General features: G+C 41.7%; 1 protein-coding gene across 4 annotated transcripts in view; it reads left to right on the forward strand.

The window, feature by feature from the left end:
• The first annotated feature begins 8735 nt into the window (after nucleotides 1-8735).
• The window catches only part of snx13 (sorting nexin 13), a 51831-nt gene continuing 43473 nt past the window's right edge, over nucleotides 8736-17093 (forward strand). For all 4 annotated transcript variants that reach the window (XM_080787688.1, XM_080787689.1, XM_080787690.1 and 1 more), the window contains exon 1: nucleotides 8736-8885. In XM_080787688.1, coding sequence (XP_080643814.1) covers nucleotides 8874-8885 — 12 coding nt within the window. In that variant the 5' untranslated portion in view covers nucleotides 8736-8873. The remainder of the gene's footprint in view (nucleotides 8886-17093) is intronic.

Consider the following 17093-nt stretch of genomic DNA (forward strand, 5'->3'; position numbering starts at 1 on the left):
TGACTCCCCATTTCTCCATTTGCACAGTTTTTTTCTTAATGTTGCTTGCCAAAAGTGACGTGCGTGCGTGTGGGGTGTGTGTGTGTGTGTGTGTGTGTGTGTGTGTGTGTGTGTGCTGCTGGAGGGCATGTGTGTATACCTTCAAAAAGGCAGGAAAACCACATGGAGAGACAAATGGACTGAAAGAAAACAAAGATTTACTGATACAGCAATTCATTCAGTTGTGTGTCTGTGTGCGTGTGTGCGTGCGTGTGTGCATGTAACCAAAAGCAGTCAGATGACCCTAAAAATACATTTTCATGTTATGTATTATGGAGAAGATATTCTTAGGTTTCTGTTATTTTTGTTCAGTTGGTATTCAGAGACTTGAAGGACTGTACCAGAGTCAATACAGGGCATTGTCTATTCATAGCTTTGGCCAGTGTATCATACATAAACCTAGATGGCTTAATTTTTAGATTTCACAGTTAATCGTGTTCATGGGCATTAAAACATTATAACAACCGTAACAAAATAATTGCCTAAACATCATTGAACAGGTAATAAAATCATGGATGTTTTGAAATGTATTTGTAACTATAATCTTTCATTATTTTGGGCTAGACTTTCAAAACAAAAAAGACAAAAAAGACAAAGAAAAAAAAAGACAAAGAAAGAAAACAAATCCAATGGCTTCATCCAAAATCAAACAGACCACTAGTCTACGTGAAGGGAAAGGGTCAGGAGGAGAAAAACTGTGAAATCAAAGTCAGTAAAGGCTTAGGGCTGTATTTTGCGTGTCTTAATTAGTACCAGGTCTTATTCCCTAACTTGAGTAAACTAAAGACCGGACACTCAGAATAGCCAAATGGCATTGATCACGCCTCCAGGTCTTTAGTTTACTCAAGTTAGGGAATAAGATCTGGTACTAATTAAGACACGCAAAATACAGCCCTTAAAAATGTCCCAAACCACCAGCATACCGGTAGTTGTTTAACCATAGAACATTAACATTTTGTCACACCATCACTAAACACAGGTATATTTTAGGTTTACCCAATGTAAAATATGCCATAAAAAATATTTCTCATCATGACTTTTCACAAAAAAGTTTCTCCTTTGGTCCACCCAATCCTGGGACATGTGAGAATGGCCCAGTGAAAAAAAAGAAAGAAGCCCATTGTGGGTGTATGGGATTTTCCTCTATCACTAAACACGGGTGAAAAACACAAACAAATTAAACATGGACGTGGGCAGGGAAACAAACCTACCTTCTATGATGTCACTGAGCATCATGAAGGTACCCACCTCAGACATCAGCAACGTTATGAAAAATAAAAAATATGATTGTCTGGGTGAAAATCACCTGTATATTTAGTGTTCTAGGGTTAAGTTGAATTACATTCACCTTACCTCAAAGAGTATATATTTTTTTTTGTTTGACAAAAAACAATTGTCAAATAAAGAAATTGTCAGTCTGGAACTTTCACAATATTCCTATTTAACATACTTTGTGTTTACTTTAGGCATCGTTCAGTTATCTTATACAACAAGCCTACAAGCATGTAGGTAACTCTACCATACCCATGTAGGATAGATGGAAAGCCTGTAGCACGTAGTGACAGATATATTATTCTACAACTAAACAGTATAGCTTCTTGTCAAGAACAGTACAGAGTCTTCCTGTTGGTTTGCATGTCTTTCCTCCTCTCTCTTCATCTCCCTCTCTGTCTCCCAGAAGGTATTGGTTATGTGGTTTATTGGCTCGGAGTTGGTGTCAAATGAAGCATTCGCCATGTTTTTCTCTTGTAAAACAGCCCTAAATGCCTCATAACTCTGCTGGCAGAGTGGTCAGTGCCAAAACTGGAAGTGGAAAACTTGGGGACCTGGTTCTAACCTTTTGTAGAGGTACTTGTCCTCACTGAGAGGCTATTTAGGGTTGAGATGTACTGTAATAAGTATATGGGTTAGGATTAGAGTTAGGTTAAAGGTTAAGGTTATATAGACAGTGAGGTTTGAATGTAGATGTAAGGGAATGAATGTATAGTCAATGTAAATCATTCAAAAGTCCTTGCAAGTATAACCATACAAGAATGTGTGCGTGTGTGTGTGTGTGTGTGTGTGTGTGTGTGTGTGTGTGTGTGTGTGTGTGTGTGTGTGTGTGTGAGAGTTATAAATAGTTGTATCATCTGGAGTACATTAGAGCTACAGTGCATAAGTGAACAGGTCCGCTACCTGTAGCCTCAAGAACCTCAGTGAAGCAGGCTCTGCCAAATGCGTGTGCACACACACACACACACACACACACACACACACACACACACACACACACACACACACACACACACACACACACACACACACACACACACATGGACTTGCTCTTACACGTAATCCCTGCCAGGCCAGGTGGCCTATACCCAGTGCTATATGTAAATTGTGTTTGGCCTGTGGGAAGCTGCAGTACATATGAAATAGTATCTAATGTGTCACCATGCAACTCCTTGCAACCAAACAGCGAGTATAGACGCATGTAGTTGCAACCGTTGAATTGAAGCAATTTAATCACTTGGGTCGACTTGCGTTGACATGCGCCACCATGCGCTGCCGCCGCCGATCAACAGGACAGATCACACCGTTGGGACGAACGCTAAAACCATTTTGTTGTGTCTTGACCCATTGGTGTGTTCTGGGCTTAAATGTTAAACAAATGAAAGCGCTTTTGGTTTTGGAGGTGTGCTCTAGAAAAGCCCCTCAACATGCGATTCCAGTTTAGAATATTTGCGAGCTTTGGAACTTTATAGCAAATTGGCTATATGGACAATCAAAAAATGGTATGATACATGTTCATCACTTAACTCCAGAGAACTCCAGAGACATGTGTAGCGATTTGTGTTTTGGACCAAGTCCGTAGTAGAGCAAAAAGTGTGTTCTGAAGAAAATGTATAGTTGGGAGAAAATGGGCATGACCTAATGAGCATTTGTGCCTGTCGTAGACATGCGCAGAGCAAGTTCAGTCAGGGAACCTCAGTGCAGTTGCTGCCGGCCGTTAATTGGGCTGCCTCAGCATCACGCACGCATCTTCCTTTCTTGCTGCTGCTGTATCAGCGTGCTGCTGTATACCAACCTGCTGCTCACCCACCTCCACCCCAGCTAACACCTGTCGTTTTGGATCTACTGTTTAGGTACGGGGGATTCAGAGTCCCTATGGTCGGGACTGATGCGCTTGATCTGAGTACCTAAAAAAGCAGATCCAATACATCGACAAACCATAATAAATATATTGCTCATCTTATATTCAATAAATATATTCCATCCATTCTTGAGTTGTCCTGACTGAACATGAGAGTTGTGTCACAATCCAAGGAATCCAGGGAAAATATTTGGATGACCTACAGTTCAAGAGTCATAGGCCAAAACATAAAGATGGCTGGTATAGCGATTAAGCCCTTTGCAGTGCTGCTATGAGGACAACTATATTCCCCTCAAGGGATCAATATCTGTCTGTCTGTCTGTCTGTCTGTCTGTGTCCGTCCGTCCGTCCGTCCGTCCGTCTGTCCGATATTAGATCCAGATAGATACACAGAAAGGCATACAGACAGACAGGCGCAAAAACATAATCTCTGACCCTCTCTCTGGCCTGGCTGAGATAAGGAAGTCATTGAGCATAACTATAAGCTAAAAGAAACCACTGTAAGTGTAGCACAGGCCTCATACAATAACACAACATAACCACTGTAAATTCCGGTTGGCCTCCCTATCTCACTGGCATCCACATGAACTGGACTTATTAGGCCAAAGCACCACAGGGATATTGACTCAGCTATTAACTAGAAGGGCTGACATAAAAGTAATGGCAGAGGGAAGGGAATGTCTGGATAGGGTGTTTAGCTAAGAGCTGACCATACACCACTTCCTTGGGCCACACACACACACACACACACACACACACACACACACGCGCACGCACACCTGCATTCACCAGGGAAAACTGCACACACCACACATGCACAAAATTGCTTTTAGTCTACTCTTGGAAAAGAAGGTCAACTACAACATAATCACAGACCAAAATCACAAACGCACAACCATTCACACTCACTCACTCACATACTCTCTCACTCAAATGTCTTGTCATTGTTGTTCAGTTACTGTACGTCACATCACATGCATTAACTATTTTATTGCTGCTAGCTGTTAGCATAAATCCCAGTTCCAGGTGCCACCATACATTTGCTTGCTTGTAGTGTTCAATCTTGCAGGTATACACCTCTAATAAGCCCACAGCGTTCTCACAAAACTCTTGTCAGCTAAAAAAAAATATTTATAGAAGGATAGATTTGCCTCCCAGATCCCAGTCACGTCAGCCACCCCAACTCAACCCCCCCCCCCCCTCTCTTCATACAAGTTCTATAACTGTTTTTGGACAGATTTAGGGCCCCCAAATCAGGAGTTGGTACAGGAAGTGCACCCTCCCCCATTTCTCTCTCTCTTTCTCTCTCTCTCTCTCTCACACACACACACACACACACACACACACACACACACACACACACACGCACGCACGCACGCGCGCTTGCTGAAACCTGAGCTACAGGAAGTGGTCCTGCACAGCATCGCGTCAGAGCAGACAAATTATTCACCATTTGAAAAATGCACCTTTTTTCTCCTCTCCCCCTATTTTGTCCCTCCTCCTGCTCTCTTCCTCTATTGTTTTTACTTAAAAGCCCTCAGTAGATGAACAGCCAGAGAAGTAAATCACTCCGCTACCTGCGTTATCTCAAAGCGGGCTGCATTCATATTCAAAATGAGCTTCTGCTGAGGTTGCGCAGGCCCAAGATTCCGGGAAAAACCTTGCCCCAGAACCGATCCCTGCAGACCTGCGGTATTCCTGCCCACAGAATCCCCTAGACCACATTTGTGGAATTTCCTAAATGGATGAAAAGCAGGTTTATTTGAACTCGTTTAAAGGTGAAACATATATCTTCCTTATCTCGGCTTGGTTGTATTACCTTACTGCACAAACTCAGCTCGTAATAGGGTGATAGAAATGATGAAAGAAAGGTGGCAATTTTCTTATGGATTTGTGAAGATATATTTTTATATGTTTTGTAAATACAACACATTCTTGGCCTCTAACTCAAAACCAGGGGTAATAAATTGGTTTTCCATAATGTTTCAGATGTGAATAGGCTCATCATGAGCTTACAAAGTTATTTATACTTAGTGGTGTGATGGTGTCCCGCACTGAAAATAGCAGATCTACAAGCTCACAACACGCTGAATCATCGCGTTGTGAGCCTGTAGATGATTAGTTTTCCCTGTGGGACATCGTCTTACGACGTAGTAGGGATCACAGAGAACATTATGTTTATCATACAACCTGCATAAACTGTGGTACAAGTTACAACAGTGGCTACCAATTAATGCACCAACCACATCACAGAAACGTCCAGGATTTGACTAATTTAAGACTTGAGTTGCATGTCCACAATCTGCTGAGTGTCTCTCCACTCTCCAAATATCACAGAGCGGGGAACTATATGAAGACACTGGCCCACTGGCCCAGGGAGTGGAAATGCTTTGTTGCTGCCCTACAGCTGGCATAAGGGCAGTATAGGTAAGTCTGCTGCAAAATTGTGAACCCAGATTCGCAACAAGCAGATAAACTAATAGTTCAATTATCATGACAGCAGGATGTGTCCACTCTGTGACTGACGAGGTCCCCATTGAGGTCATGGAAGGAGAGGATTGTGTTAAGTGGAGTTCAGAGGGGAAAGAAGCAGTGGGGTCTTTGCGCCCTGAATGTTTGGGCAGCCGCAAGATGCCCCAGGGCTAGTGGTCAAGAAACAATTGGGGGTGTGCGTGTGCATACACGCACTCACGCACGCACGCACGCACGCACGCACACACACACACACACACACACACACACACACACACACACACACACACACACACACACACACACACACACACACACACAGCTAAATGGTTGTTTTGAGAGGTAAACATCTTGCCCGGTTACTGCCCACAATGCCTAGGGCAATGTGGACCAATGACATGCCCCGATGACCTTTGTTACCATAGTCATTAGATATTAGCAGCCCTCATCTGCAAACATTTAGCCAGTGTCACCCCTAATCTGACTAGTGTCACCCTGCCACCATGCAATCTATAACTAACATGCACGCACGCACGCACGCACGCACACACACACACACACACACACACACACACACACACACACACACACACACACACACACACACACACACACACACACACACACACTCCATGTGTCTCATCTTTTTTTTTCTTTTTTTACATATTGTTGAGACACATTGCATGCCTATCACCACAGGAGCATGGCTGAAATAAATATGCTGCTGGGACTGAGCACTCTTAAGTATACAATAATAGGTACAATACTTATTTAATCATGAAACGTATAAAATTGCATTACCATTGTCACATTCCCCTCCTGCCCTTTGACCTCTCACAGGCCTCCTCAGCAGTCCTCCAGGCCCAAACTATCATGGCTGCCAATGCAAGTTGCATGCGTTGCATTCAAGAGGTGGAAAGTACAATTGTGAGGTATTTGTAGGCCTACTTTACTTGAGTAATTCCAATTTCCAATACTTTTACTTCTACTTCTACTAGATTATTATTACAAATCATACAGGCCCCTATATACATTTCGGCCATTTGAAAATAGATATAATACATTTGAAAACTTGAAATGAGACATTCTGCATAATGAGTATACTTTTACTTTTGGCACTTTAAGTACATTTAGATACCAATACCTTTGTACTTTTACTCAAGTATATTTTGAATTCCGGAGTTTTATTTGTAACAGAGAATTTTACTTTGCAGTATTGATACTTTTACTTAAGTAAAACATTTGGGTAGTTTTTCCACCACTGCTCATGCACGCATGCCTCGCATTGGCTGACCAAACAGAAGGACAAGCTATCAGTAGCCTATTGGTTCAGAGACTGCCTTGTGAAGTAAATAAAAGTTTTTAAGTGATGCACTTAACCTATGACAATAACATTTTCTGTATGTTTGAGGAATGGAATAATGTCTTATAAACATCAATAATATATATACCGGTATATAACATTTATAATTTAGCATTATAAATGTGCTATAATGCATTATAAAGACGACCTTAATATAAAGTGTTACCAAATGTTTTATGAAAATAAAGTGCACAAATAATGCACACACAATTGCCACACCCAGGACACCCTACCTCTCACATTGTACATCCCTGGACTAACTTAACCACATGAATCCTCAGGATTCATGGCACCCCTACCGGTATACTGGGCATGTCATCATGATGAACAAAGGTTTGGTGAAAATTGTTTTGATGGTCTTTTATTCCACAATTAAGAGAATTACATTGTATGTCCATAAAGAGGGCTTTATTTGAGTGATGAATGTTTACTTTTAACTACCTTTGAAGCGATCAACTGGATTTGCAGGGAGGAAGATTATGGAATGTCAGTGCTCTCTAGTGGTCAATGGTGTGACAGTTCAAGTTATTTCATGCTGTAATTACTTTAGTTTAGCCTATAGAAGAATTATCTAAAGAAGAGGAAGATTGACTGACTGAATGACTGACTGAGTTTATAGCACAGAACACCAGTGATGTGTTTTTCACTTTTCTTTTTTTTTTTTTTTGCTTACGTCGGCCTTGGAACTGGACGACATATAAAGCAAAGGTGCAAAGTCTACTGGATCTTGTGATGAGAGAGACTAACTAACTGACCATGTCAACTATATATGCAGGAAATATATATATGCCCTGTAATCTTTTTCAGTCGTACTGGCATGAGAGGGCCACCACCATGGACTAGGATCCGTTATGTGTGCACCCGGGCAGTGAAACAATGGGGAATCTGGCGACGGCTGCCTTCCCTGCGACTAGTGGAGGAGATGCCAGGGACTTTCTTTTGCTTCATCCTTGCCTGGTGTGTGACCCAGCCGGGGCGCTGCCTACCTGGAGAGAGGTAGGCCTACTTTAATTGCTGTGGTCACTGGAAAGTATACATACATTTACTTAAGTACTGCACTTAAATACAATGTTGAAGTATTACCTTATTTGTACTTCCAATTTCCAATACTTTTACTTCCACTCCACATACGTCTTATTGTAACTTTTACTCCACTACATTTATGTGAAAACTTTACTAGTTAGTACTGTAGTTACTTTACTAGTTACTATAGTAGGCCTAGTTGCCAATACTTTGACTTTTACTCAAAAGTAGATTTTGAATTCCAGACTTTTACTTGTAACAGAGTACTTTTAAATTGCAGTATTGATACTTTTTCCACCACTTCTACTTTGACTTAACATTGTGCACAGAGATCTTGTGTAGAATAGAATGTCTTCCCACTGTCCCAGTTACCTATTTTATAGTAAAAACGTCTGGGTTTCCGAGGCTACCATCTACTGGTAGGCTAGATCATGATCTACCTTTTGGGCATCCCTGGTGTACACTCTCAGTTATGGGGGTACATCAAATAATAATAAAAAAAAGGTTGTGAGAAGAGCCACTAAAATTAAATACAATGGTGACTCATAGTATTTTGCTTCTGTCAGTCATGTCCACATAGAGTATTGTCATGTCAGACGTCAGTCACGGGGAGTGTTACATACGTCATCGTTCCTCCGAGCCAATCACGGAGCGACGTCGAGGGAAGGGGTGCGCTCGAGACGTAAACCTCAGCCAACATGGCGACCCTGCTATGAGCAGTGCTGTAACGGAGAGAAAGTCGGGAGATAAAAACCACAGAAATACACGCCTTTCCCGTCCGTTACGATGTGGTGGGGTTAAGCCAGAGCCGCCGCCGCGCACGCACCTAGCCTGGGGGAAACGATGCTCGCAGAGGTGAGTTTGTGCGAGGGAAATGTGAGCGTACGTGCGCGCGGGGCAGTTTGTTTTCCTCCCAGTTGACAGCTAGCTACCCCCGTCTGGATAGCCAGCGTTGGTTAGCGTCAGGTAAACACAAGTCGAGCCCCGGCCACTCGGCCAGGGCGGTTCTTACTTCTTAGCCCCTTTCGGGGACCCCTAGTTGACCTTTTTCTATATTTGGGACGTCCAAATACAGAAAAAAGGTAAACTAGGGGTCCCCGAAAGGGGCTAGCGGTTATCTCTGCTCTGCTGTTCCGGCGGCACGCAGACACTTTTCTGCCAGCCTGAGGATTAGAGACACACACCGCCGCCACTAATACGGTTGTCTGTCTTTTTTTAGGATATCATCCTTTGAACCTTTCCCTTAATTCCTTCCTTCCGCAATCCGCACCTTCAATACCTGTACTCGAATTAGCTCAACTCCCTCGAAGCAAGCAATGTTGTTGTCGACAATATGCGTATTGTTATGATGAAGAATAACAATACGCAATGCTTGTTGTTGGAAATGTTCAGAATCTTTACAGTAACACATTCAGGTGAGACCATACACCTGCGGTTAGGGTTATGGCAATGGCTACCCGTGAATGTCTTGGCTTCTGGGGTTGGAGCTTTAGCTTGGAGGAGAAATGGACAGGTGCACAGTAACTCTCTCGAGACTAGCCGTCCATTTAATTGCAATACTGTCTCAGAGTTGCACATCGATACATTAACTGTGTGTGTGTGTGTGTGTGTGTGTGTGTGTGTGTGGGGGGGGGGGGGGGGGGTGGGTGGGTGGACGTTGTTGGTCATCATCATGCCTTTTGATACTGTGTTTTGTTCTGTTCTGTCCATGAGTGCATGCATACACAGTGTGCACACAGTATCAGTTGTCATTAGGATACTACAAGAGTTCCATTTGCTTGACATTCCTGGAGTTTGCTGTGTGGCTGGTTGACTCTGAGTCATCATCATCAAGATAACTTCAGAGCTGTGACTGCTGGCTTGTTTGGGGATGCTTACAGTTGCACACAACAGCCTTGAACATAAACACCACAGCAGTACTGTAGCATGCAGTTTTATTTTATTTGAAGATCGCCACAGGCTTGTGAATGGTATTGTTCATCGTAAATTATTTATTTAGTGTTATTAGTCTGCTATCTGTCAACAAGACAGAGGTGATGTTGCTGGTCAGGGGTTATGGGGTTCAGATGTGTGAGTTGCAGTTAACAATTTATTTTATGGTCAGCTGGTTAATCATGGGTTTGACTGTGATGTGTAAATGTATTTAGCTTTCCATGCTCTAGAGTGATGACATGGTGGGTTTGCTATGCTGACACAGGATATGATTTCTCTTTACACGCTTCCCTCAGTACCAGAAGCCTGTCCTGAATAGAAAGACTGTTGTTCTAGTTCGATTCTGATAAGCAATTAGGCTAACATGGTCCACCTCACCTGAGAGGCGTCAGCGAGTAACCTGGCTGCACCAGGCTGCAACCTCTCCAGCAGTTTAAGTAAAGGTTTAGCTGCAGTAATGAAGCTTTGGCTCTGGCCTGTGCTCTCATGCATTATACTTACTAGTACTACCACCAACTTACTTAATAATAAGTCAAGACTGGACACAGTGGACAATATAGCTTGCTGCTGGCTAAGTGGCAACTTCACTCTCATGTTTAGCTAATAGGCTGACTATCGGGTGAGTAACAGGGCTATATTGGACTGTGTGTGATTGATTGTACCATTTCTTCATCATAATCAGCACAGGAGAGCTGTCTGGAGGAAGCATGTGGCCCCTCTGCTCGTATGCTAGTACTGTCACTGGTCCTTTACCGACCTGGCTTCAACTAGTCTACATCATCTAGCAGGCCCTTCGGTCATTGTGTTTGTCTTAGTTAATGCCGAATGCCGATTACTTGAGACATTCAACAGGAAATTTGGTTGAGCGATTGTAAACCAACACCTACTCTTGAAAGCAAACCTTTGCTGTGTAAGTTGAGAATGTTTGCAAGCAGGCTAATGCCTGGCAAACAGAAAACATCAGTTACAGTATTGGCTATACATGATCCTGATTTGCACCTTGACAAACATCAACTATTTGAACAACATAAAAACTATGTCGCTGTTCAACTTTATGGTCTTTATAGTCCGGCAGCCGACAGGCTTCTTTTGTTTAAGTGGAACATTTGATATAGTATTTTTTTATTGGCCTAAAATATTGTCTATATACATACATTCATGAATCCACTTGCTGACCGGCTGTCAGTATTGAGCAATGTTTTTTATTGGGGTTTCTTCACCATAATATCAAACCTTCCTTATGCTTTAAGTAGCATGTTGTGACATGTCAAACTAGGGGGGTTTCATGATTCTGAATACATTCCAAGCATTAGTTTTGCACAAAAAACACTCCTTGGGCTAAAAACAGCCATAGCCACTTGCCAAAATGTGCCCAAAATGTGCTGACTTCATCACATTTGTGATGATCTCATCACATTTGTCATGACGGCTATGGCCATTTTGAGTTTTGTGCAAAACTAATGCTTGGAATGGATTCAGAATCATGAAAGCCCCCTAGTTTGACAAATTGACAGTTTGACATTTTTACCTTATATTGGATGTTAATGTTGGGGTCACAAGAAACCTCTATAAAAACAATTGCTCAATTACTGACAGGCGGTCAGCGAGTGGATTCATGAATATATTTATATAGACAACATTTTAGGCCAATAAAATACTATATACCAAATTTACCACCCCACAAGCCGGCTGCCGGACTATTGGGCCGTTGCAAAATAAGTAAAAGAATAATACAAAAAAGGTCTGGGGTGCTTTATGGTTTATGCATGCAGAGTAACAGTGTTATCTCGCTGCATTACAAGTGGGCGTTGCTATGCATGCCAATCTCATTAAGGTGTCTTAATCAAAGCTTCAGTGATATTAGGCTGGCACACACACACACACACACACACACACACACACACACACACACACACACACACACTGCTCACATCAGGCATGCCTGACTGTGATCTTGTTAATTCACGGCTCACCGATACACGGCTGTATCGGTCACTGCGATAAGACCGGCGAAGAAGAGGAAAGGTCGACATCTTTTGCTAGAGATATGCCAATTTCAGGCATTCATTTCAGGGTCTAATGGGATGGGACTGGCTGTATTTACATTCCTTTATCGTCTGTTTACAACCATCTACAATGTGCTGTGGAAGGTAGGGTTGTGACTTACTGTAAAATTCTACCTAATCTACCTGTCAAAAATCTAAATTAGTGTACACCAGAAGACTAGTGCCGGGGCGATATTGGCCAAATCAAACATTCATTGTTGTGTTTTTAACCAAATACTAATTTTCATTCAATTAAAATTGATATTCATAACATGGATATGATAATGGAGTAACTATTAACAAAAATAAATAAATTTGAGCTATACCACTAAAAATAAAACGCAGTCGATATCTATTCTCCAATCATTATAACATTATTATATCCATATCTAATCACAATTATCTCGAAATCATAATGTTGCCTAATACTGCGTTCACGCAGTATTAGGCAACATTATGATTTAGAGATGCAAAGTTACAAAGATTCACAGCATATTTGTCGCTTTGTCACTTTGTATCTGTGCTGTTCAACACGGCCGTTGACGTCATCAGAGCTACAGTGTCGTTTTGTGTCTCTGCATCTTTCATTCAATTTGTAGCTTTGTATCTTTTTATCTTTTGTAGTATTTACAAATGTCGGCTTTGCTTTGTAGCTTCACGTAGCTGGCTTCCATTGAAAATGAATGGTAGTATCTTTGCATCTAGCTGTGCCCGTCTGAAAGTAGCATTATTGTAGTGTAGGGGTAAATCATTTCAGTTTAATCATTCAATATCTCCTGTCTCGATGGTGCACAACTGCATAGAGTTGAACAAATACCGCAACAGAAACTGTTTTACTTTTACAGTAAGAAAGAAACTAGTTCAACAACTCATACTACCAATTCTTGATTATGCAGATGTAATTTATCAGACTGCCCCTAAAACAAACCTTCCCTTGAATTCAGTATACAACAGTTTATGCAGATTTGTCCTTGACTGCCCATATTTGACCCACCACTGTACCTTATACGAAAATCTCAACTTACCATCTCCCACCTCAAGAAGACAGCAGCACTGGCTGCAGTTCATCTTTAAATGTATTAATTTCAATTATCCACAGTATCTGACACAGCTTATGACACCATACACTTCTACACATTGCTCACAGGTTTATTTCAATTCAGTTGGCAAAAAATAATTTATGTTCAAAGCTCCTTGTGACTGGAACAATCTACCTGTCCATATTCGTTCAATAACATCTTTTCATTTGTTTAAAACTGTGCTGTCCTCTCATCTTGAGACTACCTGTTCATGTTTTCACTAATCATCACTATAGCAGATCTATGATGCAATGATCCATGTGTTATGTCTACGTTATGTCCATGTTATGTGAAATGTTGTCTTGTTGCAGTTTTTGTTTTGTTTGTTTCTTGTTTATCTAGGAATTGTATTGTTTTGTCTTGTTTTGTTTTGTCTGGTTGAATTGTTTGTAAAAAATTGTCTTTACGTATGAAGTATATTTTGTGAATTGCGGACCCCCTTGAAAACGAGATGGTTCATCTCAAGGGATTGTTCGTAATGAAGACATTTCAGACAGACATTTCTAACCAGCCCAAGGCATGTTTATTCTTCGGTTTTACTTGTTACTCTACTTTGTTAATGGCATACAGTACATGTACTTGTGTGAGATTGCACAGCACATGTTTGGAGTGAGCAACTAGATTTGTACAGTGTCTCCTTAAAGTCAAATCTCAATTTGTATGCCAGATACATGCCTAGATACAGATAGCTATGAATATGTCTATGGGTTCACACTAGTTATTTAATATTTTTAAGTGGAGTGACAGTGAAAACAGCACATTATAGGTAAACGGTGCTCTTATTTTACATTCCACAGACCAGAAGACAGAGTTCACTGGCCACGCTCAGGTGTTGAGACAGATATCTTGTGTTAATATATTTATAGATGGTTCCGTCCCCTCTCAAACAAGCACTTGCCCAGTTGGGCAACCTGAAAGCAAACTACACCTGCCCGAAAGTTTTATTTACCTGTCAGGGGCAGGTGGGCAACCCTTGGGCAACCCTTAGGGCCGATTCATACTCCTATTTTAGAGCTGAATAAAAGTCGGTTCGGCGCTGTATAATGTGACGTCATTTGAGGTTCGGGGGCAGGTAAAATAGGAGTATGAATCGGCCCTTAGTGTCAACGACTGTGCCAACATGTACAAGAACACCCGACTTACCCCCAATCAACCCTAGGCTTGATGCTGAGTGCCAAGAAGGGAGGCATTGGGTCGCATTTGTTATAGTTTTATCCAGGCGATTGAACCCCAACCTCCCAATCTCAGGGCTGACACAGACACACTAACCACAATGCCATTGAGCCGGCTGTGTCTACTCTTGTATAATAGGACATATATGGCAGCTGCTGAGTGCTGACCAAAATGCTGATGAAATTCTACTGTTTACATTTATTTTCTCAACACTTTCCCAAACTTTATTGTATGACTAGAGAGTAAAAGTGTCAGTTGACTTTTAAAAACCACTGTCTTGCACAGTTGATGTCTGAATAACTGTATTCTATTTCCTACATTCTGACAAGAAGGTTCTAGCTCCCTAAAAAAGGTACAACATGAAACCATCGAGTGGGCATTTAACATGCTTCCATATAGAGTCTATTCTGGTGTGTCTGTGTCATGGTCTGCTGTGCTGATTGACTGCTGGGCTGATTGATTGGTGGTGCATTGCATTCTGACCTGGCTATCAATATGTCTAGTTAGCGTAAATGGTTTGGTGAAAATGTGTAAATAAATATATGGTCTATTCACCTTCAGGTGATAGAGGAGGTCAGGTGGTCTTGTTGGCTGGATACCAGCCAACTTCCTGACAATACTTAACTGACTGGACCTGGATTTAAACAACACTAGGGGCAAGTATATAACATGTTTACTTGTGTTAGGCACTGGCAGGCTACAATCTGGGGGAACCCATTTGGTACCAAAAAAGAAGCTTCCACCTTCTTTTTGTGTAGAAACTGGAACACAGTTTGACTCCTCTTTCTTTGTCAACTTCCTCCCGGGTGCTTCTGTATTCATTCCAACTAACACTACATATTTTAGCCTGTGTGACAGGCGTTTCGTTTTCACAAGAAAAAGAAAGGCTGGGTAAACGAGCCACATTTCCTGGCCTAGGAGTGGGAGTGAACTACAGTGCAGAGGGGCGTTGCTCCAAATTTGGCGACATCAGTGTTCTCTGCTGTTTGCTACTGGGGAGGGGAGGAGTAGACCAGAAATCACTCTGGCTGGGCCAGGCTATACATGTTTCATCTACTGGTTCATAATTATTCTGCTGTTAGCAGAATCTGCCTTGAGAGTTTAGGCAAGCTATATATTTGAACCTAAAATTTATTTATAGAGCAATATAATATTAGAACATTAATTAATAAGAATGGAAATTATTTGTTTATTTAACGTGGTCTCGCACAATTGGCAATTAGTCTAACACTGTGTGGATGAGAATTGAGTTAGATTTATTTGTCTCAGACTCTGACTGAAAATGCTGATTGTCAAAAAAGCAGTGTTCCTAAATTTAGCAAAGCAGTCACCTGATGGTCTCTGGCTGCCATGGTCTCTGCCAACACACACACACACACACACACACACTAGTGTAGGTAGTGTTTCTCCTATATGCATTATTGTGTGACCAGATTTGTAGGAGGCGGCCGTGAATAGGCCAATATAGGCAAAAGAGAGCAAGAAACGCCTGCGCGTGTGCATGGGTCCGACACATGCACTCAGAATAACAAGAGTGAGTTAACTTTTCTTTATATCTTCTCCGTGTCTTTACAATGAAGGACAAACATTTCGGCTATCCAGCCTTCTTCAGGGTCACATTGATTGATCCTGAGTGCGACCCATCACTTTTGTAAACTATATTGAGAGGACATTGCAGAGGCAGAGCGCAAAACAAAACAAAACAATTATTTAAAATGTAGGATTACAAATAGCAGATCAACAAGCTCACAACATGTCACAATAGGTGATAGTTAGGCTTTGTGAACTTGTAGATCAAAAGTATTTTACAAAAGTATTGTAAAATACAGGGCTTAAGCCTATTCAGACTATTATTAAATAATCTATTCGGATTTTTTCATGTACATGTGGATTGCGGAAATGAGAGAGTCCGACTAATATTGATGTTTTTTGGAACCAATACTGACGTTTTTGAGGAGCGCTAGCCCCTCCTATGCCCAGTAGTGGTTTACTTTGTTATGCTCGAATGTACCAATGTGCTTTACACTGATAACAGCTCTTCTGTGCTAAGTAAACGTCAGGTAAAGTGAATATGACGTAACTTGATTTGAACTAATCAGGTTGAATTCCAATTGAGATTCAGCAGCAGTGTAATGTGACAAAAGAATGTGTGAGACTGAGACAAGCATCAGCCTCCTAGCTATTTCCATATAGCTTGGTCCTGGACTGGTAGATTGAGGATTTAAGTCTGCTGCTTGAGAGCATCACTCTGTCTAAAACCCCTCCTTTCACTTTCTCTTGTTAGGTTTTGGACTATACACAAGATTGAGGAAAAACATCTGCTAAATACTCATATTTGTTCACTTCACGTGCTGTAATTCACGTGAACCCTGATGTATTGTCTTTTCCTTTTTGATTACTAAAATATTATCTCTGTTGCGGAGTGTACAATTGAATCTATAGAGGCCAGAGGTTTGCCTCCGTGATGTCTCCATACATACAGTTTATATCTTTGCAATATTGTGCAGTCAGTGTGTGCAGGCAGCCCTAATCAGTTCCCCTGGCTGTCTGTCACTCTCTCTCCCAGGCACTAAGCTAAGGAGCGGTTTAATGGGCTCATAGGGCCGAGTTAACCCCTCATCTACTGGTAACAGTAGCTACGCTGCTCAGGGTCACGGCAGCTAAGTTCTTGTCATGCGCCCAGGGTGTTCACAAAAATAGAAACGCCCGTGGTCAGGCAGATCTGTAGGTGTGTGTGCAGGACAGGTAGGAATGTGTGTGTACCTGCATGTGTGTTGTTGACAAGAGTCTGGAAGAAGGTGATAATTCTGTCCCCAAGCCACAGATTAAAGTGT

The sequence above is a fragment of the Protomyctophum bolini genome, assembly GCF_963924005.1.
Source record: "Protomyctophum bolini genome assembly, chromosome: 17".
NCBI classification, from domain to species: domain Eukaryota; kingdom Metazoa; phylum Chordata; class Actinopteri; order Myctophiformes; family Myctophidae; genus Protomyctophum; species Protomyctophum bolini.